At 49.5% G+C, this 24688-nt stretch overlaps 8 protein-coding genes across 8 annotated transcripts; 3 read left to right on the top strand and 5 right to left on the bottom strand.

Annotated features, from left to right (window-relative positions):
- Nucleotides 1-382: 382 nt before the first annotated feature.
- On the top strand, nucleotides 383-1756 carry L228DRAFT_282514 (hypothetical protein; the record flags this gene model as incomplete). Its single annotated transcript, XM_018336007.1, has 3 exons — nucleotides 383-1014; nucleotides 1069-1418; nucleotides 1469-1756. The coding sequence occupies exons 1-3, from the start codon at nucleotides 777-779 to the stop codon at nucleotides 1754-1756; spliced, it is 876 nt and encodes a 291-aa protein (XP_018189389.1). The 5' UTR covers nucleotides 383-776.
- Nucleotides 1757-1991: 235 nt separating this feature from the next.
- L228DRAFT_124952 (hypothetical protein) lies at nucleotides 1992-7799 on the bottom strand. Its single transcript, XM_018329040.1, has 3 exons — nucleotides 6687-7799; nucleotides 6134-6623; nucleotides 1992-6018 (listed from the first exon to the last, which is right to left on the bottom strand). Exons 1-3 carry the CDS (start codon nucleotides 7653-7655, stop codon nucleotides 2219-2221), a joined length of 5259 nt encoding a protein of 1752 aa, XP_018189388.1. The 5' UTR covers nucleotides 7656-7799; the 3' UTR covers nucleotides 1992-2218.
- A 548-nt stretch (nucleotides 7800-8347) lies between these two features.
- On the top strand, nucleotides 8348-11963 carry L228DRAFT_246681 (hypothetical protein). The gene is made up of 5 exons (XM_018332476.1): nucleotides 8348-8870; nucleotides 8936-9048; nucleotides 9105-9179; nucleotides 9234-11348; nucleotides 11432-11963. The coding sequence occupies exons 1-5, from the start codon at nucleotides 8663-8665 to the stop codon at nucleotides 11516-11518; spliced, it is 2598 nt and encodes an 865-aa protein (XP_018189387.1). The 5' UTR covers nucleotides 8348-8662; the 3' UTR covers nucleotides 11519-11963.
- Nucleotides 11964-12223: 260 nt separating this feature from the next.
- Nucleotides 12224-14091, bottom strand: L228DRAFT_124848 (PEBP-like protein). The gene is made up of 6 exons (XM_018329039.1): nucleotides 13942-14091; nucleotides 13813-13874; nucleotides 13613-13641; nucleotides 13374-13402; nucleotides 12609-13166; nucleotides 12224-12365 (listed from the first exon to the last, which is right to left on the bottom strand). Exons 2-6 carry the CDS (start codon nucleotides 13819-13821, stop codon nucleotides 12328-12330), a joined length of 663 nt encoding a protein of 220 aa, XP_018189386.1. The 5' UTR covers nucleotides 13822-13874; nucleotides 13942-14091; the 3' UTR covers nucleotides 12224-12327.
- A 710-nt stretch (nucleotides 14092-14801) lies between these two features.
- On the bottom strand, nucleotides 14802-17058 carry L228DRAFT_246679 (hypothetical protein). The gene is made up of 3 exons (XM_018332475.1): nucleotides 15533-17058; nucleotides 15180-15461; nucleotides 14802-15118 (listed from the first exon to the last, which is right to left on the bottom strand). The coding sequence occupies exons 1-3, from the start codon at nucleotides 16589-16591 to the stop codon at nucleotides 15113-15115; spliced, it is 1347 nt and encodes a 448-aa protein (XP_018189385.1). The 5' UTR covers nucleotides 16592-17058; the 3' UTR covers nucleotides 14802-15112.
- A 991-nt stretch (nucleotides 17059-18049) lies between these two features.
- On the bottom strand, nucleotides 18050-19829 carry L228DRAFT_229534 (DUF1688-domain-containing protein; the record flags this gene model as incomplete). The annotated part of the gene is made up of 4 exons (XM_018330507.1): nucleotides 19387-19829; nucleotides 18990-19317; nucleotides 18760-18933; nucleotides 18050-18693 (listed from the first exon to the last, which is right to left on the bottom strand). Exons 1-4 carry the CDS (start codon nucleotides 19540-19542, stop codon nucleotides 18050-18052), a joined length of 1302 nt encoding a protein of 433 aa, XP_018189384.1. The 5' UTR covers nucleotides 19543-19829.
- Nucleotides 19830-20155: 326 nt separating this feature from the next.
- L228DRAFT_282508 (uracil phosphoribosyltransferase) lies at nucleotides 20156-21714 on the top strand. The gene is made up of 2 exons (XM_018336006.1): nucleotides 20156-21074; nucleotides 21175-21714. Exons 1-2 carry the CDS (start codon nucleotides 20647-20649, stop codon nucleotides 21377-21379), a joined length of 633 nt encoding a protein of 210 aa, XP_018189383.1. The 5' UTR covers nucleotides 20156-20646; the 3' UTR covers nucleotides 21380-21714.
- On the bottom strand, nucleotides 21647-24516 carry L228DRAFT_229531 (methylmalonate-semialdehyde dehydrogenase). The gene is made up of 7 exons (XM_018330506.1): nucleotides 23893-24516; nucleotides 23660-23830; nucleotides 23426-23590; nucleotides 22557-23355; nucleotides 22375-22476; nucleotides 22265-22315; nucleotides 21647-22183 (listed from the first exon to the last, which is right to left on the bottom strand). Exons 1-7 carry the CDS (start codon nucleotides 24241-24243, stop codon nucleotides 22092-22094), a joined length of 1731 nt encoding a protein of 576 aa, XP_018189382.1. The 5' UTR covers nucleotides 24244-24516; the 3' UTR covers nucleotides 21647-22091.
- Nucleotides 24517-24688: the final 172 nt, after the last annotated feature.

Raw genomic sequence — 24688 nt, 5'->3', positions numbered from 1 at the left:
GGCGAAGATCCACCACTAAATAAGCGAGCTCATACGTAGATAGAAAACAACATCTTTTACCTTTGTAAGGGGAGAGTTTCATGTGCGTAAATGACAGCTTGAGTGTATATTTCCAACTATCCTATTGTTAAAAGTAGTCCAATCTGCTTTATAAAGAGCACCTAATAGCTAAGGTATCAACTCGCTTCGTCTGGTAACGAAATACTTTAAGAAAGTACTAGGTTTCGTCGATGAGCAGAGGAGAACATTATGACATATCAAATCTTCACATCGTCTTGCTCTGATTTAAACGAGCTTTTAATTCTATGAAGCTAAAAACCAGGCTCTATTCGACGCCAAAGATTTAAGAACTTCGCCCCGTAGTCATCGTTGGGCAGTCACAAAACCATCTGGGCGGCGTCATACCAATCCTCTTGTGACGTTTTGGTGAGCATTTGGCCATCTGGCAAAGCATCATCATCTCCTTCCCTCTGGTGGAATTATCCTCATTGAGGCTTCGATTACTGGGTCAAGTCGCCCTACTCTTGCTGGAAAAGGTTGGCAGGGAAGACGAGATCCAAGAATTAGCTTCGAATTTGGAAGGAGCCATCCGCCGTCCCCCTCCCCGAACAGCACTCATTTTAAAGGAAGTTTCTGTTCCATCATCATTATCATCATTATCCTCCTCCGCACGAGTCAGCATATCAACTCTCCTGGCATGGGCAAGACTCCTCCGCCGCAACAATCTGAGTACTCGCTCTACGGCAATAGCCACCTTGCCGTTTGTTTCTCTGAAAATGCCATCCAACAGAGCGCCAATCCGCAATGTGCATTTTTACAACGCATCGACCGGGGAGGTCCTCGGAGGCGTTTATCAACAGGGGTCTCTTACTCAAGCTACAATAATATGGATTTTAAAAAATGTCCTTCTGATCGTCGAGCATGATTGGCATATGAAGAACCGAGAATCTGGTAGCACAATCGAGCCGACAAGCAGCCCATTAACTGCTGGCGACTATGACATATATTGTTCAGGTTTGTCTTTTCCTTTACGATATTACGTCGAAATACCTAATCTTATTAATCTAGGCGATATTAAATTAACCAACGAGCCATGGTATGCGAGAATCAATAGCTTCAGTGCGTCGGGAAGAGAAGATTCTTTCCGGGACGGCATTCGTTTACGCGACAGAAGTTGTGTTATATCAGGAGATAAAAATTATGTATATGATTATGGTTGGTTCTATGGATTTCAAGCTGCTCATATCTTTCCTCTGGCATCCGAAAGTTTGTGGGTCCAGTTTAACTATCAGCGGTGGATCACCAATATCCCAGATACGGATACCAGCTCAAGGATCAACTCCGTCCAGAACGGTTTTCTCATAAGACAGGATCTGCACACACTCTTTGACCAATATCTCCTATCCGTAAACCCGGACGTAAGTGCTTCGCCATTACTATTTTTCCAGCCACACTAATAGAAAGCAAGGACGGATATAAGATCATCACATTCTTCCCCAATCCCTTCCGGGTTGACGGACGAATTCTTGAATACTCTTGTCGCAACCCCGATGACCCGAATCACGTTTCGGACGAACTCCTTCGCTGGCATTTCCGCCAGTCCGTCCTCGCTAACATGCGGGAAGCAGGCGAGCCGCTGTTTGAAACGGACTTCCCTCCTGGTACCGACCAAATGGCTACGATGCGCACGGAGCCATATGGCAAAGAGAGGCTAGAAATGGAGCTTGCAGTGAGACTGCCTAAGCCAGAATCTTGAGGTTTCATCGGAAAACGACGTGAAGAGAAAATCAGCGTGTGTCTTTCTCAGTTCACTCGTACAGAGCAACAGCAGGCGCATAATTCTCAAAACTGGAAGAAAATTCTGTAACGAAAAGGTCTCTTATGAGTTTTTCGAAGGGGAGCGAACTAGGTAGCATATTCATAATGTCATGAAAGCACACCAACGCCAGTTTGATGCCCAAGAATGATAGCAGGGAAAGCAGAACCAGATAATGGTACATGGTATTAGATCATGAAGAGGAATAAACACGAAATCGAAGACCACCCGGGCTAATTTTCAGACTCCGTACACTTATCACTTTTGAAAAGCTACTCAGTAAATGCTGACGTCTCCTCGTAAATCGTAACATGATATGCAAAATCGAAGAAAATGAAGGCGAAGTTGACAAGAATAACAGCAAAATAATGCTATGGACAACAGAAATGGCGGACATTTTGCTCAAGGCGGCAAATCCACCTTGCTGTGTCTTGGCTTTTCCTCTTCCATGACATGGTCGTCTTCATAAGGCAGCGAATCAGTTGTGTAGTAATGATCCCGCCGCTCATACACTGGCGGCGCTAATGGGCGCTCCTCATATGTGACGTAACTGCTCATCCGATTTGGTTCGGCTGATCGGTCAACATAGACGAAGCTTTGTTGATGGGACGGACGTTCGGTAAACCTCACTGGAATGTATTCCACGGGTTCATGATAGATTGGCTCCTCAACGTAATGATACCTACCACGCGGAGGGACACGCGCATAAGCGGCAGGTTTGGATACAAGGACGGTATCAGAGGAGTCATGCGATGGCCGATCGACAAATGCAGGCTCGTATGCTGCATCACGTGGAGGGCTCCTCATACGTGGGTTGCGTTCTATATAATCATGGTCCCCTCGGCCGGGTGAGCGGGAGCGCGTGCGGTATCGTTGCGCTTCGTAGCGACTAAAGCGACTACGAGAGCGTCGCGAGCGAGGGTCGTCTGCATAGCGGCGTCGATATACGATGTTTGGCCTCGTGTACTCACGATCTATATAGCTAGGGGCTATCTCCGCCTCGTAGGTCCTCTTATAGCCTGCGGCTTCAAATATTTCCGGGGGAAAGTCTGACTGATTTGCCCGAGGGCTACTCTCGGTTTTGATAGAAACCGAGTTGCGCCTCTGGCGGCTAGATTGTGTGGGGAAAGCTTCCACAGAAGGCCCACCGGCGCGACCACTTACGACACGAATGTCTGAGGTGTCCTCTGACACAGCTTCGGGATTCTGGACCCCTCCTTTTTCATGAGACCCTTCAGCCTCGGGTCGGTCAACACTCGGTTGTGAAACCGATGTATCGTGCCCAGGAGCTAATTCATTAAGAAAGCGCTCGGCCGCGCTCGCCGCTTCAAGTGACGGAGGTTTCTCTGGAGCGGGTTTAGGTACAGCTGATCCATTCCTGGATTCTCCAATCTCGCCATCTTCCGAGCCAGCCCGTATTCTCTCGTTTGCTAAGGACTCCAAATTTCCCACGACCGGCTGCTTTTCGGTCCTGGGAGGAGATGCGCCGTGAAGCACAGGGTCCTCACTGACAGCGCTTTTTCGATCAATATACGACCCAAACGGCCGGTGTTGAGCCTCCATGCCCCGTCTCTCATAGACTACATCTTCAAGTGAGCCCTCGGGGGAGACTGAGCGTAGCCTCCGCCCGTCCAGAGCAATGACGTAGCGGTCATGGTATACGCCCCTTGAGAAAGACCGGGGTTGCATCCTAAAAGTCGATTCTCGCCTGTCTTCCGGGCGAATTTCGCGGATTTCCGGGCCCTCAGGGACGAAAATTACGCGCTCGATATCCCGAGGCGTTCTATGATGGTATGCCGACCTTTGATGCCCAAAGTTTGCTTTTGAATAGCGTGCGGTTTCAAGGAACGCTGGCCGATGTGGATCGTATTCATCATCAGGGAAAGGTTCGCGCCGAGGAGATCCTTGAATAGATATGGTGGCTGGTGTTAGCTGCCGTGTGGATACATCAGAAGCGGTGAAAGGCCTTGAGTGATTTGATGTCGAATGTGGCTCATATGTCGACCAGGACTCGGGACGACCATCAAATCCAGGGATGAAATTCTCATTAGCCGCATCAACCTCAATGCTGGGACCTTCATTTAAGACGGGAACAGCCCCAGTCTTGCTCTTCGAGTCAATTTTAGGGAGCGGTGAGGGGAACGCATTTGGGAAAACATCTGCAAGTAAACGCAGTTTCTTGTCATCCATTCCTTGAGCAGCAATCAGACCCGAGATGGTATGTTCACGTGGCAGCTCAATCATGTCTGTTTTCCACTCTAGATTTGGCACCTCAACTCCTGTTTGAGGTACAAATTTTGGCCTGTTGCGTTCAACATGAGTAGATTGGAAATGACTGAGAAGAGAAGGGAAAGAAAAGAACTTTCTGTCCCCAATTGGGCCTTGTGGATGTCCGTGGACGACAATCCCGGAAGGATTCCCATGATAAAGACAGGCTTTGCAGGAAAGGCCGTGGACATTCCTTATCGGCTTCATCGAGGCGTTGTTGTTAAGACCATCAATAAACATAGCAAGGTTTGGCTCCTTTGTGAATCTGGCCTCGAATCTGGAACTCACGAGCTGAATTAAAGCATACATCCTGACGCTTCCAGGGAGATCCTTGATACCGGAGGTACCGAACCAAATTTCACGAGCTATTCTGGCCATTTCTTCCAGTTGGACCTGATAGATTCCATTTGGCTCTCCTGAGGACTGCGAGTTCATGGTTCCTAGTAAGGGTCCGGATTTGGCTCCCGGTCCAAGTTCGCCTGCTCCTGCTCCTGCTCGTAGGTGACCCGAGTAAGATGTTTCTACCGGGCTTGACTGACCAAAGGTTCCTGGTGGCTTTCCGTATTCTTGTGGGCTTATAGTATCCTTTGGCACGGCCGGAGCTGGAAATCCTTGGCGCGGATGCGGAGAGCCATACATTCTCTGGGCCTGCGGTTGATAAGGTGAATGAAAAGCTTCATACCCTTGTTGTCCAGGTTGAAATGGAAGTGGTCCTCCTTGGAATCCGGCTAGATTTGGTGGACCACGTGGATATGGAAATTGGGACCCCGAATAAGGATGAGCCTGGCCCTGGTACCCTTGCACACTGACTGGTAAAGGGGGCGGAGGAAAAGGCCCATGAGACTGGGCCGGATATTGATCCATAAAAGGCGGTTGTCTGTATGGTCCTGGACTATACTGGGAATAGCCATGGGAACTGTGTCCATGAAGTGCGATATGCGGGCCTTGTATAGGTGGCTGAGAATATGGGGTATAATTAAAGGTTGCGTTCGAGAGAGGGCCATGAGAAGTTGGTGGAGGTGCGGCGTAATATGCCGCTTTAGCTGCGCTCGGGTCAGGATGAAAAGGAGGGTGTTCTGGCCACTCGGCGCGCCAGTGGACAACAATGCTTCCCAAACTGAGTGCGTTAGTATGCTTAGCAGCAAAATGTTGAACAACACCTTCGAAGCCATAGAATTTCGAGTTGTTCTCGCAGCCATTACAAAGGAAGAGCTCCTTTCGAAATTGCTCCGTCAGTGGTTTGATTTTTACGTCAAATACCCATTTCATATTCTCTAACATGAGCCTGCGGGTTGGTGGTCCTTCAGGAGGGTCAAGCTTTGGCTCTTGGCCCCTTTCACGGGCCGCTTCGTCCTCTTTGGCAATCTCGTCGTAAAAGCTTTTTCGAACATGTAGGAGAATTTCGGCTGCGAACTTTGGACTCTTTTCTTTTGTGATGGCGCGACCATCGGCCCACGAATTTTTGATGATCTCGTCAGCGAATTGTGCAAGCCGTTGGCGAATAGGTCCTTGAATTTCCTCCCATTCGCGGTCAATCAATTCTTTCGCTTCCTTGAGCTGAGCTTCCTGCTGTTTCCTCTCTTCAACTTTAGCCTGAGAAGTGCGGGTGTGTGCAGTACGCTCGTCTTCTCGTCGTTCAGCCAGCTCTCTCTGCGCAAGAAGACGAGGCTTGAGAACGCGCCACGCATTATCAGTGAGCGGAGCGGGTATTTGTACAGCAGCTTGAAAAGTTTCCATGTGACTCAACACATTAGGTAGCAAAGGAGGTATAATTTCCATACAGCGTTTCTCGATCTCTGCTCTACGAGCCCCTTTGGCTTCATTGATGTCGTGGATGCTACGTTCAACTCGTGACGCGTTGAAAACACCAGGTTCAGAATGACCAGAAGCAAGGAGCGGTGGGATGGTGGGAGAATGAAGAGTTGAAGCCGAAGCTGCAAGAAATTGTTAGCGTACGATATGGTCTATATACAAGTCGCCCACGCAACAAACGCTCCTCGGAAAGAGAGCATACGTGCGAATTAAGACGACTGGAGGCGGTATCCGTACCTGCGGTCCGCAATGGATCCTGAACGAGGCCCTCTGGGATTACTTGTTCGGCCATTGAAGGGGTGCTATCAAGTGGGCTATTAGCCGGACTGAAATGGGTGGCAACTAACAAGGGTAAACCCAGGTTGCCTCGGGCTTCTTGAGGATAGTTAAAGCGATCAATCTGAGCATTGAGATCCCGAAAGCCGCTTTTCATCTCCCAACGTTCCCAACGGGAAGCATCATTGACATGTTCTCTTCCATTTCCCTCAAGTCCTTTCATCCATTCCTCAGCAGCGGCTTGACCAAGGGATTTCACCTCGTCGAATCGACGTCGTATCTCCTCAATGTGCGGTTTGTAGAAGTATTTAGTCATCTGCAACGAAGAGGGTGGCGTCCCGTTTTGCAGCGTGACTGAGAGGATCACATTTTCTGTCTGAGCGAAAAGGACGAAAGGGAGAGCCGGCAAAACAAAGGAAGGGATATTGGAGGAAAACAACACGGTGATTTCCTGGAACAAATATCAATAACCGTCCTTTAATTTCTCCGCAGTAAAGGAAATTTTAAATCAGACCTTCTCACTCCTAAGCTGAAAGCAAGAACTACAGCTTCGAACTCCGAACGGCCAGATTACGCGTACGCCGTCTGACCCAGGTCCGACCGTCCAAGGATCCTGCGCGGTGTCATAGGAGCACGGTGTTTTGGATTGTGCACAAAACTGGCAACGGCTCCCAAGCAAAAGTCTCCACATCTCTACTTCTGAAAGCTGTCGGAGAGGTCTGGGTAGACCGGGGTGGAATAGTTTCCGCGACGAGGCCCAAATGGCGTCGGATCTTTGCCATTCCAGAAGACCTGGAGTCACAGAGCTCGGTTCAGTGTGCAGCTCTGGGACGAGGTAGGAGCGCAAAGTTTTATTGACACGTAGCATGCGGCCCAGCGTGACCGGTGGCAAAAGGGTAAAAATATGCTGCCATATCTCTCCGGGCAATTGGGACCTATCATATGGAATACAGCTCGGACCATCCTGTGTTCCATTCCGGCTAAAGACAGGAGCGGATCCCCTTGACGTGGCCCTGCGTTTCACACGTCTAAATTGGGTCTGTTCGTTCCATTCAGGATCAGCATTGTCACGATCGTTGGCAGATAACGCATTGGCTTTTCTGGAAGCATCTCCATCACTCAAGAGATACCCCTGCGCATTGGAATTGGTGCCCTGTGCGCCGGTGTGCGCTGTCGAATCTCCAGCCCATTTCCGCTTATTATTGGTCTGGGTCGCTGAGCCACCAGTATCCAGGACGCTCTGTGGGCGTACTTGACTGAGACGACCGGTTGTGGGCGAAAGGCCAAGGTCACTTGAAGGGTCCTTGTCGTCTTCTGATGGTAATTGAAAATCATCTGCTAATGGTCGTGGAATCTGTGGGCTTGGAGAGTCTAGCTTCCCAGCACCCGGCTCCGAGGCTGAGTATAAGTTAGAAGAAGAAGAAGAAGAAGAAGAGCTTGCATTGCTTGCAGGAGAGTCATCGACCCTTGACTCCCCCGTCATGACGGTATCCGCGACCAGAATGCGCGGAAACAGAAAAGAGACACGAGAAGCAGAGAGCCCACGTCACCCGAACGAGAGCAAAACGCGGACATGAAAGCAACCTCTCTTCTATCAGAGAGCAGAAGGACCTGAAGGCGGTCCGAGAAAAAGACAGTCGTCTTCAGAAGAAGCCGTGCAAAGCGAATAGCGGAGGGTCTAGAGCAGACTCTTCGCTAGGTGAACGAGACAGCAAAAGAAGAAGAAACACAAGGACTCCCTCAGCGAAGTCTCAGAGAAATCATGTCCAGCCTAAACGTGACCGGGAGAAATGAGATATGGGCTAAAAAGCCTCAATAAATGTGCAGGAACAGAACAGACATATGTCAGAAAACAAAATTGTATTTGGGCTAGCCTTTCCCTGTTGAATGGGCACAAAGGACAAGGTGGGTTGAGAGGTTATTTGTGGTGGGTTGTTGTGCATAGTTTGGAGGTGATTCCCTGCGTAACAAAGTTGGCCCGCGACCGGTAGGTGAGTTAGGTGGGCCAATTACAATACGGGAAACACACCGCCTCACTTTCAACTGGGGGAGCATCACGTGGCTGAGTCGGCGATGATGCTATTGATGACTAAACAATCATTTATCAAGAGCTGGATCGAGTTAGCTGCCGAATCAAGCTAAGAGCTTCAGCCTCATCAACTTACGCAGCTCCACAAACAATAAGCCACACTCCTCAGCCACAGCCACAGCCAACGTCAGCTTCCCCTTGGATCTTGTTCCATCTGTCCAAACATTCAGGGGACGAAACGCTTCCATTCTTCTCCTCATACGCTTCTCAAACCATTTTCACAGTTCGAAGTCGGATCTGGTCAAGCTCCTGCCGTTAAAATTTTGTCCCTTCACAGGCCGGCTTGCCTCGATCCTCTCCTCGATCCCCGCTACTATTCTGCCTACTTTGTCTTATGACCTGCACTGCTTGAACCCCACCTGAGGCTTCATACCTCATTGAAAGCTACCAATCCGATAAAAATGGCTTCTCTCAACCTTTCTACAAATGGCGCGTCTATCTCAAGGAGCTACCAATCGGTGGTCAATGCCCCGCCTCCGTCGGGAACGTCTGCCAACTCGCCAACCTACGGAGTTTGGGCTCTATTTTCAGTCTCTGCTCCGCTCGTGAATGCCTTCCAGCCGAATGCTGGTGGAAAGGAAAGTGTTTTGAAAGTCCAAACATCTGGTGGTAAGAGTCCTTCGAAAGCAAGCTTGACAATAGAATAAAAGTGGCTAAACCATGGATACTACTAGATGGCGAGCTGGCGGATTTGATTGAAGAATTCTCCGATGGTAAAGTCCAATTTGCGTTCGTCAAAGTCCGGGATCCCAATACCGGCCTTCCAAAGAACGTTCTGATTGCGTGGGTATGTATCTTCGGATTGCGAAAGACGGGTGTGGCAGCTGATGTTCCGTTTCTCAGTGCGGAGAGGGTGTCCCCGAGCGGACCAAAGGATACTTTACCAGTCATTTGGCAGCTGTATCCAAACTTCTTCATGTATAGATGGCATCTTCCCCACTCTGTTTTCACTCTACTGACACGGCTCATCAGGGATATCATGTCCAGATCACTGCTCGTTCTGCGGACCATCTATCCCCAGAGGGCATAATTCAGAAGGTTGCAGACTCCTCGGGCTCAAAATACTCCTCAAACCTAGAATCACAGCCATCTGCACCATCCAGCGTCCCCCCACCACACCCACCCAAGCCCAGTCAAGCGTATACACCTACCCGAGTTGGCGGTTCCGCACCTGGGTTCAATCCTCTTGCCGGGTCTCGGCCGTCCAAACCTGCTAACACCGATGAGGATGGATGGGGTGAGGATGCGCCACCTGTAACTCGAACTCAATTGGAAAAGGTTGAGTCGGCATACAAACCTACAAAGGTCAATATGAGAGAGCTCACCTCGCAAAAGCCTGAGCCGTCCCGGTTTTCGGCAGAACGGGAAGAGAGCGGCTCCGGCGCAAGCGATGTCGTCAGGGGCGGCTACCAGCCTGTTGGTAAAGTCGACATTGCTGCCATCCGTCGGCAGGCGCAAGAATCTGGAAACCTCTCCGATGATCGCCCTACTGCCGTCAAGGGCTCCTATGAGCCTGTCGGTAAAGTAGACATTGCAGCGATTAGGGCAAAGGCTCAGCCACCGTCCGAGGATGCTCCTTCTCTCCCAAGCGCACCTCCTGCTTCCAGCGCAGAACCCCCGCAATCCAAATCTATTGCTGATCGGTCAGCTGCGTTCTCGACTTCAGAGCGTCTAACTTCTTTGCCGAAACCCAAAGTGTCTAATAGATTTGGCGGCGCTGCCGGCACATTCACAGGAACAAAGGCACCTGCACCGGTTGCAGCGAAGCCTGCGGCAGCAACAGCTGGTGCTCCCGCTGTCGGAGCTGCGAGTCGAGCCTTTGCCGATGAAGGTGGTAAAACACCTTCACAGATCTGGGCCGAGAAAAAGGCACGACAGCGTGCCGCTAGTGGAGCCGCTGACACTCAACCTTCGCCCTCTTACGGTGTACCAGCATCTCCATTGACCAGTCAGCCTTCTGGAGGAGAGTGGAAGAGTGGCTATACCGGAAAGTCATGGGCCCCCGTCCAGACAACCCACACCGGCAAGTCTGGGAGTAGCCTTGGACAGCAGCGTACCGGCCAGGACAATGAAGAAGAGGAGCCAGAGGCACCCACGGCCCCTACTGCGGGTATCGGCTCTCTCAAAGATCGATTCCAAGGCGCGCCGCCCATGGGCGCCCCTGCGCTACCCAAGCAGCCTCCGAGAGAAGAAGAGCCTGCCGCGCCGAGTCCGCCACCGCTTGAGGCGTCAACCAAGCCTAATGCAGGCGCTGCACGAGGCATTCCAATTCCGGGCCTGCCCACACGGGCGCCTGAGCCCGAACACGAGCCTGAGTATGAGCCTGAGCCGGAGCCTGAACCTGAGCCGGAACCGGCACCACCTGCTCCTCAGGCTGCACCGCGGTTGCCGACCCCGCCACCGCAGCCACGCAGCCCTTCACCTCCCACGCCTCCAATCATGCGGTCTGGTTCTCCGATCCAGATTGCCATGCCCGTTGGCCGCGGTAAGGCCGCAGAAATTGAGCCCCCGGCCGAGCGCTTCTCCCCACCTCCCGTTCCAACCGAGTCTCTCGCCAAAGTTGTTCCGCATGAGGAAGAGCTCACCGAAGAGCCCGAACACCACGACACGGCTCGCGAAGCCGGTGCTGTTGCTGCAGAAGCTACCTTTGGCCACGAGGCAGCCGCTGGCCCCGGCCCCGGCGCTCACGTAGGCGGCAAGCGTGCGCTGATTCAATACGACTACGAAAAGGCCGAAGACAATGAAATCGATCTCGTCGAGAGCCAGTACGTTACAAACATTGAAATGATTGACGAAGACTGGTGGATGGGACAAAACGAAAAGGGCGAAACGGGATTGTTCCCCAGCAATTACGTCGAAGTTCTCGAGGACGATGAAGCCGAGCATGCTGCTGGCGGTGCTTCTCATGCCTCTGTGCCCGAACCACCTCACCCTTTTCCTGCGGCCGAAGCCGCGCCTCCAGCCGGCCCTGCCCCAGGCGCCGTGGGCTCTACTCAGCACGGCGCCACCGCCCTAGCAATGTACGACTATGAAGCAGCAGAGGACAATGAGCTTTCTTTCCCTGACGGCGCCAAGATTACCAATGTCGTAAGTCCTCCCACTCGTATTTTTATCTGAGTTTTTGCCCCACTTCTTCAAATTGCACCCCCTTTTCTAACAACACTTTGTAGGAGTTCCCCGACGACGACTGGTGGTTTGGCGAGTACAATGGCAAATCTGGTCTCTTCCCTGCCAATTATGTCCAGATTGAGGAGTAAAACCGTCCTCTGCGGCACGTCGCTGTTATTTGCTTTTTTTTCCCCCCTTTTTCCTTGTAGGATGATTGAATCAATTTCTACACTGTTTCTATATTTGCTTTACTTCTGTACTTGCTCTCGGTCTCATCTCGTCAGTGATCCCGCCTGATCGCTTTTTCTTTTTCTTTTTTGTTTTCCTTGCGAGCGTGATGGCCTGCGCTTCCAATGCCAAAATGAAAAGAATTGCTCCGTCTAGTTTTATTTTTATCTATTTATTTTTTATTCCTTTTTTTACATTTGTGAATCGCTGGACTGTATTTTACTTTATATGCTGCTCATAGTGTAAAGTCGTAAAGTTGAATGCCCATTTTGAAATGTTCAAATTACTTGTTACTTGGTCCAATGAAACATTGCTTGGTCAAGCATCGTGGCGTGAATTGTGCATTGTGCTGTGCTGTGGGGTTTTGTTTTTTTTTTTTTTCCTTTTTTTTTTTTTTTTTTCTTGAATGGTATATATATATATATTGCTACTATTTCCACTGAATCTGTGGCCCCAGGCTGAATCACAGTATAATATCATCTTTTGATCTCGTAAGTGACAAAACGGTTCTTTGTAGTCCATTACTATGCGCACTACTTAAGTCCATTGTTTTTTCGACTCTCCGTTGCATACTTTCCTTCCCGTGCTGTCCTTTCCTTTCCCATACTGTCCTTTGCAAGGACTAGTTTCACTCCACTTGACACTTTCTTCCGAGTACGAGAAATGTGAAGGGGGGAAAATAAGAAAGTAAAGGACTAATATCATCAGTGGATCAGTCGATCAGTGGAGCTTACTGCTCGTTGTTTTGCGCGTAGAAGAAATTCGCGCCTATCAGTCCAGTCATTATCAGCAGTCGGATCAAATGTGATTTCACGAGTTGCCACGGAAATAAAAACCGAGGGAAAAAAAGAAAAAAAGAAAAAAAGAAAAACAAAGGAAAACAAAGGAAAACAAAGGAAAATAAAAGAGGAGAGAGAGAGAGAAAGGGGGTGGGAGGGGGGAAAGGAAACAAAAAAGCAAAAAAAGAAAAGGAAAAGAAAAGAAAAGTATGGGTTAAAGGAAATAACATACCGACAGGCACCAATCCATTCTTCTCGGCCCATTGTCGCGCACCATGTCGGACTTTGCCTGTTCCCCACTGCTTCCTCTCACTCGGCGCGCTCAAATGGCTTGACGACGACGGACCTCCACCTGTATTTCCCTTGTTGTGATGATGATGTTTATGTTCAAATGCCAAAAGCACATATCGATGCTTTCCCGTCTTGGGCGGGGGCGCGGGGCCCTTGTATTCGATAATCTCTTTCAATCCGTGTGCGGATTCTTGGGCCTCTGCGCTTTTCGCGGCGCCGGCGCCAGCACCGCCATTGGTATTGCTCAGGGGCACATTGGTGATGATCCAGTGGCAGAATTCAGACCACTTGGGGTCCTCGCGCGACGGGGCGTCCGGGTCGGTCATGACTAGGGTGTATGTGCTCTCGTGGCTGCTGGCGGAGCCGTCGGAGGAGTGCAGTTCAACGACGGGGGGTTGCTGTGCGTCAGAGGGCTTGATGGTGTTGCCGAGATTGGCGGAGACGTTGGATTTGGGATACGTGATTGTGAGCAGCAGAGAGGGATGGAAGTCGTCGATTACTGTCATGTGTTAGTTGGTTAGTTAGTACTGCTGTGCTGGTTTACAGGGTGATTCAGGGATATGGTCAAGGCAGATGAAGGCATATGACGGCATGAGGAAAACGGAAAATCGCAAGGGAAGCTGAATTGAGAGAAGTGACAACCCTGCGGAGAAGCTATGTGATGCGGAAAAAGAGAGGAGGAAAAGAGAGGGTGGGTGAAGCTTACCATCGTCAATGATGCTGCTCTTTTTCAACCTACACGTTTCACATCATTCGCGTTAGGGATATACCTCAATTGATTCAGACTGGAAGTAACAACGTAGAGGTGGTTCTCAAGGTAGGTAGCTTGTAAAAAAGTAAAGAGTTTTATCCAGAAGCCGACAGGAAGGATTACGAGGGACGGGCGCGAGAGCTTGGTGGAAGATAACAAGTATATATCAAGGAGAGGAGAGGAGCGGAACGTACTCGTCGCGCACACTCTGTCCAATGGTTCCCTGATCGCCAAAGAAAATGGTCTGATCAGCCTCACTGTCTTGTAGATGAATGGGAGTAACTTGATGGCCCTGGCCTTGAATAACTGAATCTTCTTGTTTCTTTGCATGCACGAGACCATGGCTGCTTTCGAGGAGGAGCACAAATACAAGAACAAGCAAGGGGAGCTTTACAAGAGACATGATTTGGGTCCGAGGCTGCAATCGCTGACGACGATGATGATGATGCAGTCGATCTATTCTCACAGAAGATAATGAACAATTGCGGTGGTTTGCTGCAGACGCAGGTGAGAATGGTGTTACTGTTAAAATATTCCTCGACTTGGTTGTCGTTGCCGTAGTAGTGTTGTACGTGAATGGTACTGCTGCTGCTGCTGCTGCGAATGTTGGTGTTGGTGTTGGTCTTGAGTTCGTCGCGCAAGTAGTAATGAGCTTCGAAGTTTTGGTCTTGACTGCAGAGGATGAACGCAATGCGCAAGACGGCGATCGACACAGCATGACGTGTGAACAATGACCGAGGGTAGAAGGCACAAGGAGATAGAAAAAGGAAGAGGAGGGGGAGAAGGAGAGGAGAGGGGAAAATGAGATACAAAGGGATGGTTGGACGGGTTTAATATTAAAGTTTCCTATTGCAATACGAAAGGTAATAATAAGTTAATGGAAATATGCAAAAATGCACGTTTTGTGTGTTACGATGAGGGTGGCAGAAAAGGGCAAAGCGGAACAAACAAATGGAAAAGGGGGTTTATGCGGGGTAGTGCAACTGGTCAACCGTGGAAAGCGAACCGGGGGGGCCGGCCGTGTAATATTATTCTAGGAGCTCAAGCTGTCCAAGGGCTTGCTCGAGTTGATTAAGGGAATTGGGAAAACTTGCGCGGGGGAAAGATGAGAGCTGGACAGGATGATCAGCTCATGGTTGATTAACAACAAGGTGGACGTCACGTCACTGGTACGAAATGATCCTAAGCGGCGACGAAGGCGGTAAGGAAGCATGTGCTCGTATTATCAATGTTTAGCGACGTCATCAAGGGACTTCTAGACATGTCATGAACACAATCAAGTAAACACGAATATTGGATTTTAGTTTGAAAAAATATAGAATTTATATTTACAGATTGGGCCTGAGAATAAGGTTCAATTGTGTTTATCATTGTTCAAAAAGTCCCCTCACGGAGTACATGGACTTGCCATGTTTGTGGTCGCTACCACTATAGCCACATATAACCAAAATAAACACATTCAACGATGAATAATTGAAGATGATCAGTTTTCTATTGTATATATTCTCAACCTCTCCAACACCAAGATGCATTCAAATGCCTTTTCTGCTCTATGCTGTATGCAAAAGGAAAATATCAGATCCAATGCTCTAGCCGAACCAGACACTCAACGGCAAGCAGAAATATGTACAATGAAAAGAGACTTCGATTAAAGAGAAAAGATAAAACGTGGGGTATCATGAATCATGAATCGTTTAGTGCTGTTCACAACAAGTTAGCCATTGAAATCAACATTGACTCATCGTGGACATGGAAACATACAGCAACGTCCTCCCACTTCTCCCAGCCGCGGCCACGAGTCTGCTGAAGCTCAGCCTCGCTGAGCTGCTTGCCGGTGGTGAAGTAGCCAGAGTGGATCTTGGCGTCAATCTCGACACGAGAGTCCTCGGGGATCATGTCGTCGGGAATAGGCACACGCTCGTAGATTGGAATGCCCTGCTTGACAATGGCGTCGTGCTTCATGTTGGACATGGAAAGCATGCGGTCAATCTTCTTGACACCGAGCCATTGGAGAATGTCGGGCATGAGCTCTTGGAAGCGCATCTGTAGATTTGTTAGCATCTCGATTCAATAGAAGAGAGCGCTCGATGCGGAACAAAAGCGGTCAAACTTACATCGCGGACGCCAGCAATGTTCTCGGTGCGCTGAAAGTACTTGTCGGCAGTGTCACCGCCGCGCTTGCGCGAGTTGTAGACGAGGTACTTGACCACTTCACCGAGAGCACGACCCTCCTTGCGGAAGTAGATGCAGATACCGCTACCGCCGTTCTGGGCTTCGCGAATGGCCTCTTGGATACCAAAAGCAAGGTAGGGGCGGCACGTGCAAATGTCGGACTGGAAGACGTCGGAACCATTGCACTCGTCGTGGACACGGCAGGCCAGACGGACATTGGGATCCGAGATCTTCTCCGGAGGACCGAAGATGTAGACGGTCAGACCGCCAATGGGAGGCAGGAAGACCTTGAGATCAGGGCGCGTAATGAGCTCAGGCCAGCTACCGCCAGTGTGTTCAAAGAGAGCACGACGGAGAGTGCCCTCGTCGAGACCGAAACGCTCAGCGACGCCGGGCAAATACCAGACGGGCTCGACAGCGACCTTGGTGACACGGACGTCACCGTCGCGGTTGAGGACAATGTTGCCATCGACAGGCAGGACGTCATTCTTGATAGCCTCGCTAATTTCAGCAACACGCATGGTTGCGCGAGTGATGGCGATCGAGGGACGAATGTCGAGACCATCGTCAAGGTGCTTCTTGTAGAGAGTCTGGACTTCGTGACCAAAGGGGTCCATGGCCACAATCTTGGTCTTGTCGAACCAGGCCGGCTGGCGAGGGAAGTCAAAGACGGGCTCGGTGTTGTGGAACGAGGGACGGAAATCCATGTCCAGGTTGCCGCCAGCGACAGCGAGGGCATTGTAAATCATGTAGCTACCGCCGTGAGCACCGATGGCATTGCGGTACTTCATGGTCTTGCCATAGCGAGAGACAATGACGGGGCCACGCTCGTCGGGGTCCTCGGCCGCCCAGTTCAGAGGGTAGGGCTCAACACCGCTCTGCTTGGGATAGGTAGTCAAGATGACACGGCTACCAAAACGCTTCGAAAGAGTGGAAGGAGCCGGAGTGCCCTTCTGCACAGGGGCAGGGGTGGCATTGGGAGAAGTAGCAGCGGGGGCCATCGTTTCGGTGGATTTGTTATGTTGCGCTTTTCTCAAGCAGGAGTGGGCAACAGGAGAGGTTGAGAGTCGAAAGACGACGGGTAAGTCACGAAAATGATAATGGAACGATGTGATGATGCTGTCCTCGAGGAGGGACGAACAAGCTCATTATATAGCCTCATGATTGCTGTTGAACCCCTGGAAAACTCTCAGAGTAAACTGCGCTTCAAAGGACGGAGCTAATGGAGAGGAGGTGGGGGATTGCGCCCAGCGGAAGCAACGGAAACACAGGCGGGTTGTGATTGTGGTTGGGGGGAGTAAGGAAATGGCTGAGCTCAGCAGCAGAGTGAGAGATAAAGCTGATTAGATGCAACGTGACACGATGCGCCAGATTGTTGTTTTGCAGATTGTGTACCCGTCCCTGTCGATTGCAGGGCAGATTACCACAGTCAGTGTGTGTGTGTGTGTGTGTGTGAGAGATATCTGGGTCCTATCAATTGTGTATGCCATCCTATCATCCTTTACCCCTGATTGATCAATGTGATTTCGGGGGTGCGCACAGATGTCGGCCCGACAACAGTTCTCCCCGGTCTTCTCCCCAGTCAGAATAGCAACAATTAATTTGTCAAATAGCTGTCCTGCCACCAGCCACATGCGATAGGTACAGGGTGTCCATTCAGTGATGTCAGTCTCACAGCACTCCAGCTGTTTACTTACGGTATGCACTGCATAAGTCATCCCATCGCTGATATGGCGGGGTACAGTGTTTTACACAACGGAGGTATCAGTACCTATAACTTGCCGTGATGGTAGTGACATGGATGGTACTTGAACCTTCTTGCACCGGCTATCTTTGGCGCTGGTGCTATCTTTGGGTTCCAGATAGCCCCAAGATAAGCAGTCCCACCAGAGATAGCATCCTATCCACCATCCAGCACCCTTGTCTCAATCACATTCTGGTGCCTTTCTAGAGCCCTTCCATCTAAAATTTGCGTATCGAGATGAGATATACCGGTATTATTTCTCCAATAATTGGTAAATTCATTTCCTTGACTCTGCAATATAAAACAGGTAAACAATTTTAGAACGAGTCCAGTAATTCTTAGTGCCTTTTAGCCAAACGCTACTGCTTGATAGGAAATTTATTGACTTGATGTGCAAAGACCCTTGGATTTTTTAATTTTACAGTTCTCACATGGAAACAGATGGTAAAGAGAATGTTTTACTGTAGGTGGCCCGTAATTGAGATGTCAAGGAATTAGCAAACACAAAGGATTAGAAATTGGACAAATAAAAAGTCCAATAATAATAAAAATAATAAAATATAAAATAAAAAGATTAATGTAGAATCAATTCTCCACAATTTATTTAAATACTATTTCGGTTCTAACATGATATCGTAAATTCTAATGCAAATAATATATACAGAGAAATGTAACTAATAAACCATTATTCACCTCAACACCAGAACCGTCACGTTTAGAACAATGTTCCATCACTCTCAATGAGGATGGGGCTTGACTTGCTCGACGGCCGATACTTGGCTGCCAAGGTACGGCCAGCCTTCCATGAACCAGCCTCGAGAACTTGTGCAAGGGAGAGCTCCACGGTCGCGCCTTTTTGGGCCAATCGGGCATTCACCATGGGGTGAAGACGATCCAGGAGGGAAACGGTCAGAGCGCGCCATTCGACAATGACATCGTCAGAAGGAGAGAAGAGGGGCAGGTCTTGGCCAGACTTTTGGCAGCCACGCTCGAGCGCATCCTTCTTGAGCGAGATGACCCCCAGGTCGACGAAGAGGCCGCCATTCCGATACTCGGGAAGACCAGTAAGGAGGCCGTTACCAGCCCATTTCAGACCCAACAGACGCACAAAGGGGACCATGAGGGAGTAGGCGAGCCATTGAGTAAGTTTGTGGAAGGGCTGGATATTGTCGTAAGGCTTGCGCTCGCCTTTGGAAGCAGCAATCTTTTCAAGCGTGCTTAGAGGCCATGCGTCGCCGATAGGTTGGCCTTCAATGCAGGTACGATCCTTGGGCCAGATGGGAAGGAGAAGAATCTGAAGAGCAGACCATAGCGCCGCTACATCAAGCGAAGAGTCTTTTTGCTTCGACAGCAAATGGTCTTTTAGTACGAAATTAGCATTTTTTTTCTTGCTTTAACAACCTTTAAAATTTTGGAGATGCATACCAACGAGGTTTCCAGGGCGGCCTTGAGGGCCAAAAATCTCCGGGTTCGAGAGCAGCGAGTCACCAAGGCACTTGAGCAAGTCGGCGCGTCCTTGAACACCGGTAAGAGGGTTCTCTGGACTCGACTGCATGCCAATAGCGAGAGACTCGGGAGTGATTTTCTTGAGACCGGCACCTGAACAGGGTTAGAAATCTTGGGTGAAAAGGGGAGAGAAATCTCATGCAACATACCATCGACTCGGAAAGCATCCTCGCCCGAGCCACTGCTGAATGCACCATCCTTGAACATGTAGAAGCTGGCGACTGCCAGACCTTCACTTCGTCGAATCTCAAGCCCGGTCGAGGGCTCAGTGAACTTCCAAAAATCGCCCGAGCCGGCATCAAGCAGAACAGAGACGGTGAAAATATCAATCAGTCTGCGCGTGCATTCTGTACTGTCGACACCCTGCTTTTGCCATTGCTCAAGCAATTGACCAAGGCGCGGTTGGCCTTCGACTTCAAAGTGCTGCCATCTCCCGTGAGGGGGAATCTGGTCGAATTGGGCAGGAGAGAAGCTATCCTAAAAACCAAACGGTTTGCATGAGAATACAATTTCCATTTTTGTGTTCAAACGATGATATAAGCGTACCAAAATCAAATTGGCAACATAGTCGGCCGCTTCGTCGAGCTTTTCTTTGTGCAGGTCAAAGTTGGCCGTCTCACCCCGCTCGGCAGCCTCATAGACAACCGTCGAGCGGTCGCGCACAGCTTTGAGGGAGGAGAGATATTCAAAAGGAGAGGACATGACGAATGAGGAAAATTTGATCAACTGAAGACAAAAGTTCAACTATGTCTCAACTGGTCAGGTGCGCTGTGGTCGAGGCAGAAAGGCAGCACAACAACAAGAATTGGCCAAAAAGAGGGGATAGGAGAAGAGGAGAAGACAGGGTGCGCGCAATGAGATATTTCTAGCAAAAGTAAATCAAAACAATCAATGACCAATTTTTTTTTTTTCCCCTTCTTTTTTTCTTTCTTCAAGTCCCTTCTCCGCAACGGCTCAGATTAGAGTATAGATAATTGATAGAATGCGACTAGAAAGATTGCCAGATTTGATCTTTCTAGGGTCTGTTGCCGTGGTTTGACATCGGTGGATCGTTTGTCTTGGTTGACCAGCCTGCCCCTCGTTTCCCCCCTGTTGTTCCTGGCGGGTCCAACCGAGTCGGTGCTCGGCTTATCAAGATAGTTGATCTCCTCTATCAATTCAACTGATAAACCAACTCACACTCTTTTCTCTCTCTCTCACTACTGTAGAACAACGCGGAGAATTGATCAAGTCAGAGCCTTATCTTAGTCTCCTTGTGCTACGACACGCTAATAACTGTGCTAGAAACAACAACTTTCACCTTTCCGCGGTTCCACCTCTACCTCTCCTTAGTGTTTACAACATGTTATTCCCCTTTCAACAATCAATGCTTCTCCAATCAGTCAATCTTTTGACTATCGCCATGGATTATCCTAGGCTCTCTAGTAGAAATCTCTCCATCATGATACTATCCAACAATCACACACCTGTTTCCCATACCGTATTCCTCCCCTGGCCCCTTGTCTCCGAATAACCTCCGCTTGCACCACCATACAGCTCTAGCACTAGAAGTCCAGATCCTATCCTCCTATCCCCTCTATTCCCTCTAGAAAATTTTTTTTTTTAATATTTATACATCTTCCACCCTCACCCTGAGAAAGTCTTCAGTCCGTATCCTATTCACGTCCATTGTCCATCCATCGCATACTTTGCGTTTTTGCGTTTATACTTCTAACCACATTGTTTTTCCAACTTTCCAACTCATTCTCTCTTCCACATTATATATATAATCAGTTGAGATACCCCATTTGCAAACAAGCTGCAAAAATGAACGGAACCACCAAAGCCTCTCTCCCTTCCAACGTCAAGGTGCTCTCGCATCCTTCGATCGCGTCCAAGCTCGACCAGCTGCGCGACCAGTCTCTCAGCGGCACGCCCGTGCGCTCTCTGATCAACGAGCTGTCCACCATCATTGCCATTGAAGCGACCCGGGAGATCCCTCCGTCTGAGAAGATCGCCCTGATTGTCGTTCTGCGCGCCGGTCTGCCCATGTGCGATCCGTTCCTCGACCACCTGCCCCCGTCGACCGACGTGGCCGTCTACCATCTCGGTCTGTACCGCGAGCGCACCACCCTCGAACCTGTCGAGTACTACAACAAGCTCCCTGCCCAGGCGCCGGTCGTCAAGCACGCCTATGTGGTTGACCCGCTCATTGCTACGGGTGGTACTGCCGGCGCGACTGTTGATATCTTGAGGTATGCGTCCTGTCCATTTTCGCCTCCGCTCTTTCCCACCCCTTTTCTTGATAAACTTATCTACGAGAGAACTCTCGAGCTAACAATGGATATTTCTCAGAAACTGGGGCGTCGAGCACATCACTTTCCTCTCGATCCTCGCTAGTCCGCAGGGTCTTGCTGCCGTTGCGAACGTCTGGCCTGAGGGCGTCGATCTTGTCGTCGGCCACGTCGACGAGACTGTCGACGAGAAGGGCTACATTCAGCCCGGCATCGGCGACATTGGCGACCGTCTGTACGGCACTGCTCTTGCCAAGACTGGTTAAAATGCCAGTTTCAATCAAATGCGACATGATTTACATCCATGCATTAAATATTATCCGCTTTTGTTCTTGCTGTGGGGTTAAGGGTTAGCGAAAGGAGATTTAAGCATGGACGGGTGAGAAGATTGAGAATTAAAAAAAAGTTGTCGTTAGAGGTTGTGGAAGTTGTTTTTTCTGGTTCTGGGACGTTGAAACTCCTCATGCATATTGCGTGTTTCGGGCATGGTTTTATATCACTGGTGCTATTCCCTTTCAAGATTTATTGCTTTTATTTCCCTTCTTGTATATATTATTTACTATCGCCTTTTATGCATTTACGTAGACCTTGATAGAGGCATAGAAATGAATCAAATGTCCAAAAGCCAGAGTCCAGAATTGAGCGAAGTAAGAAAGTAGCCTAGAAAAATTGATATGCGACAGCATGGCGATATAGTCCACGATAACTCCGTCAAAAGAAAAGATACCTCGCTTTTAGTGAGCAGAGGGGAGGAAATGATAACAATGCCTCCCTTTGGTAACCTTTTTGCAATGAACTCCAACTCCGATTTTGCTTCCCAAAAAAAGAATTGCCCGACTGGAATCCCGTGCGCAAAAGCATGCACGGGTGCAGAGGCTATGCTCACATGATAGTGAACCATAAAACCTCAGATGATAGGTTGAATAGTAAAAAAATAATTTGCGGTCCACCAGAGAGTATCAAGGTGAAGTTGCGCGGTCAAAGACTTGGCGGATCTTCTCGCCAGATAGACGATACTGTTTTGATAGATGTATAAAAGTCGTATCCTTTGAAGCCGTGGAAATTGATTTCTGCGACATAAAATTAGCTCTGTCCTGGGGATGCGGAACGCCAACGACGAAAACCTGGAAACTTCAAGATGGTCTACTCACCTCCAAGAAAAGAATCTTTATTACTGCTGTTGGAAACTTGACCTGACGTAGCTGCAACTGATCGTTAGTCATTCAACAGCTTATTATCTGGTTCTGTCAAAGTTACTCACCCAGCAGAGGAACATTGATCCCTATTCGTCCGACATTGACATCTCGCTGGAATTGCTGTGCTTTTGTCGCACTGCTGGTGAATATTGATGCGCCGTTACCGTCTAAATAAGACTAGTTAGAAAAGTTGCAATTCCAACGAAGCGAAAGGGTAATATTGGAGACAGAAGAGAGAGAAGCATACATCGATTATCATTGACCATTTCAATGGCCTCTTCCAGTGTATCCACATGGAGGCAGACCAACACTGGGCCGAAGATCTCCTCTTGGTAGCATGGCATATATGTCTGAACATTGCTTAGAATGGTGGGCCCAAGGAAATTCCCATCCGGAAAAGCCTCAAGTTCTAATCCTCTGCCATCAAGCAGCAACGTCGCTCCGTCGTCAATAGCGGTCTGTATTGCTTGTTCAACTTTTGCCTTGGCCGCTGGACTAATCAGCGGTCCTATGTCAATGCCCGGTTCGTATCCGGGACCTACTTTCAGGCGTTGCGCAATCTGCACAAGCTCCGGTAGCCAGTCAATACTAGATCCAACAAAAACAGCTACACTTATTCCCATGCAACGTTGGCCGGCTGCGCCAAAGGCACTTCCGGCCAAACCGTATAATGTCTGCCATTTGCTGGCGTCAGGGAGAATAACACCATGGTTTTTGGCGGCGCAGTTTGCCTGAATACGTTTTCGACTTGCCACGGCAATGTCGTAAACGTGTCGGCCGGCCTGGTCGGAACCCACAAAAGAAACGGCTTTGATCGCTGGCTCCGCCAGTAATTGATCGACAACGGTGGGCCCACCGTGCACAATGTTTAAGACACCGGGCGGAAAGCCTGCTTCAATAATCATCTCGGCCAAGAGAGTGGTTGCCATGGGCGTTTGCTCAGAAGGTTTGAGCACCATCGTGTTGCCCGTAGCTAGTGCGAATGGGATGAACCACATGGGGATCATCAGTGGAAAGGTAAAGGGTGTGACGGCCATACACACGCCCTGCAAGGGAAATTGTGAGCAACTTCATCTATGACTGAATTGAAACCGTTCAATGCGGGGAGGTACTGACCAGAGGCTCGTTGATCGTATCGGTTGCGGTCGACTCGTTGTAGAAATGGTAACCTAAGATGACGCTCGTGACCGAATGCGCCGCTTCGCACATATTGATAGACCGCGAGACTTCTGAAGAAGCATCTTCAAGGGTCTTTCCCGTATCAAGTGAGATTGTTTGGGCCTGCAAGAATATTCCCGTTTAGCCTTCCGCCTGGAAGCTTAAATCTAACCCCCCCAGGGTATTCCGCACCAGCTTAGCTCGATTGACTCGAAATATTTCGGTGAGACGGTACAAATGTTCTCGCCTCTTCGTGAGAGGCAGTCTGCGCCATGATAATTGAGCTCGTTCTGCACTTGCAACAGCCTCGTGCACCTCGTTTTGCGTGGATTCAGGAACTCGCGTGAGTAACTTTTGAGTTGACTGTCGGATATATTAGAAATACAAGTCTTCTCATTGGGATGCAAAGTAAAGCACCAACATACCGGGTCAAAAGCAGGGCTCCAGCTGCGCGTCTTTGACGCGATGAACTGGTTGCCAATAAAATTCCGAATAACGCCAGTCGGTCCTGGCGGCGGCTTGGGAGTCGATGATGGCACGGGCGTTGTTTTTGATGGAACAGGGCTTTGGCTTGGAGGTTTCGGACTAGGCTCGTCCACTACGGGCTTTGGGGATTCCACCTTTGCAGAAGACTGGCGTCTCTTCTGACGTTTACGGGGTTGAGATGAATTGGATTCTGGCTCAGGTTCTGGCCGTTTAGGAGCTTCTTTCGGTGTAGGCGGCGGCGATCCTTTGGGAGGCGAAGCTGCTGAAGCAGCGCCGTTTGGGCTCTCCATGGCGAGATTATTCAAGAATAGCAGGCGTTAGGTCTATCATAGATCTCGCTGCATGAATGCAACAATGCGTGCCTGGTCTGAGCTATTACGACCTTTCGGTGAAGTTTGTAGAAGGTGAACAGCTCCGAACGATAGGAGCTTGGAGTATAGGGCAATGGGACATGCAAAACGCGTAACGTCACGTTCAAACTATGTACGTCTTTTTTTCTTTTCTTCTTCACGACGTCAAGGAACAAAATAAAGACAAATTGGGCGGAGGAGATCGGGGGATGGCCGCTCCGTTTACCGCAATAGTAATGCGATATTGACGTTGTTCCAGTTATATAAGGCTTAGTCATTCCCGCTATCGGACCGAAGGAGCAGCCTTATCTACAGACACTCTTTTAACCATCAGGCCATTCCGCTGCTGTCATTTGAATACGTAAATGAGGCCTGACCGCAAAGC

Source organism: Xylona heveae (genome assembly GCF_001619985.1).
Source record: "Xylona heveae TC161 unplaced genomic scaffold L228scaffold_4, whole genome shotgun sequence".
NCBI lineage: Eukaryota > Fungi > Ascomycota > Xylonomycetes > Xylonales > Xylonaceae > Xylona > Xylona heveae.
Note: the sequence above shows the minus strand (reverse complement) of the source record. Positions and strands in the feature narration are given on the sequence as shown.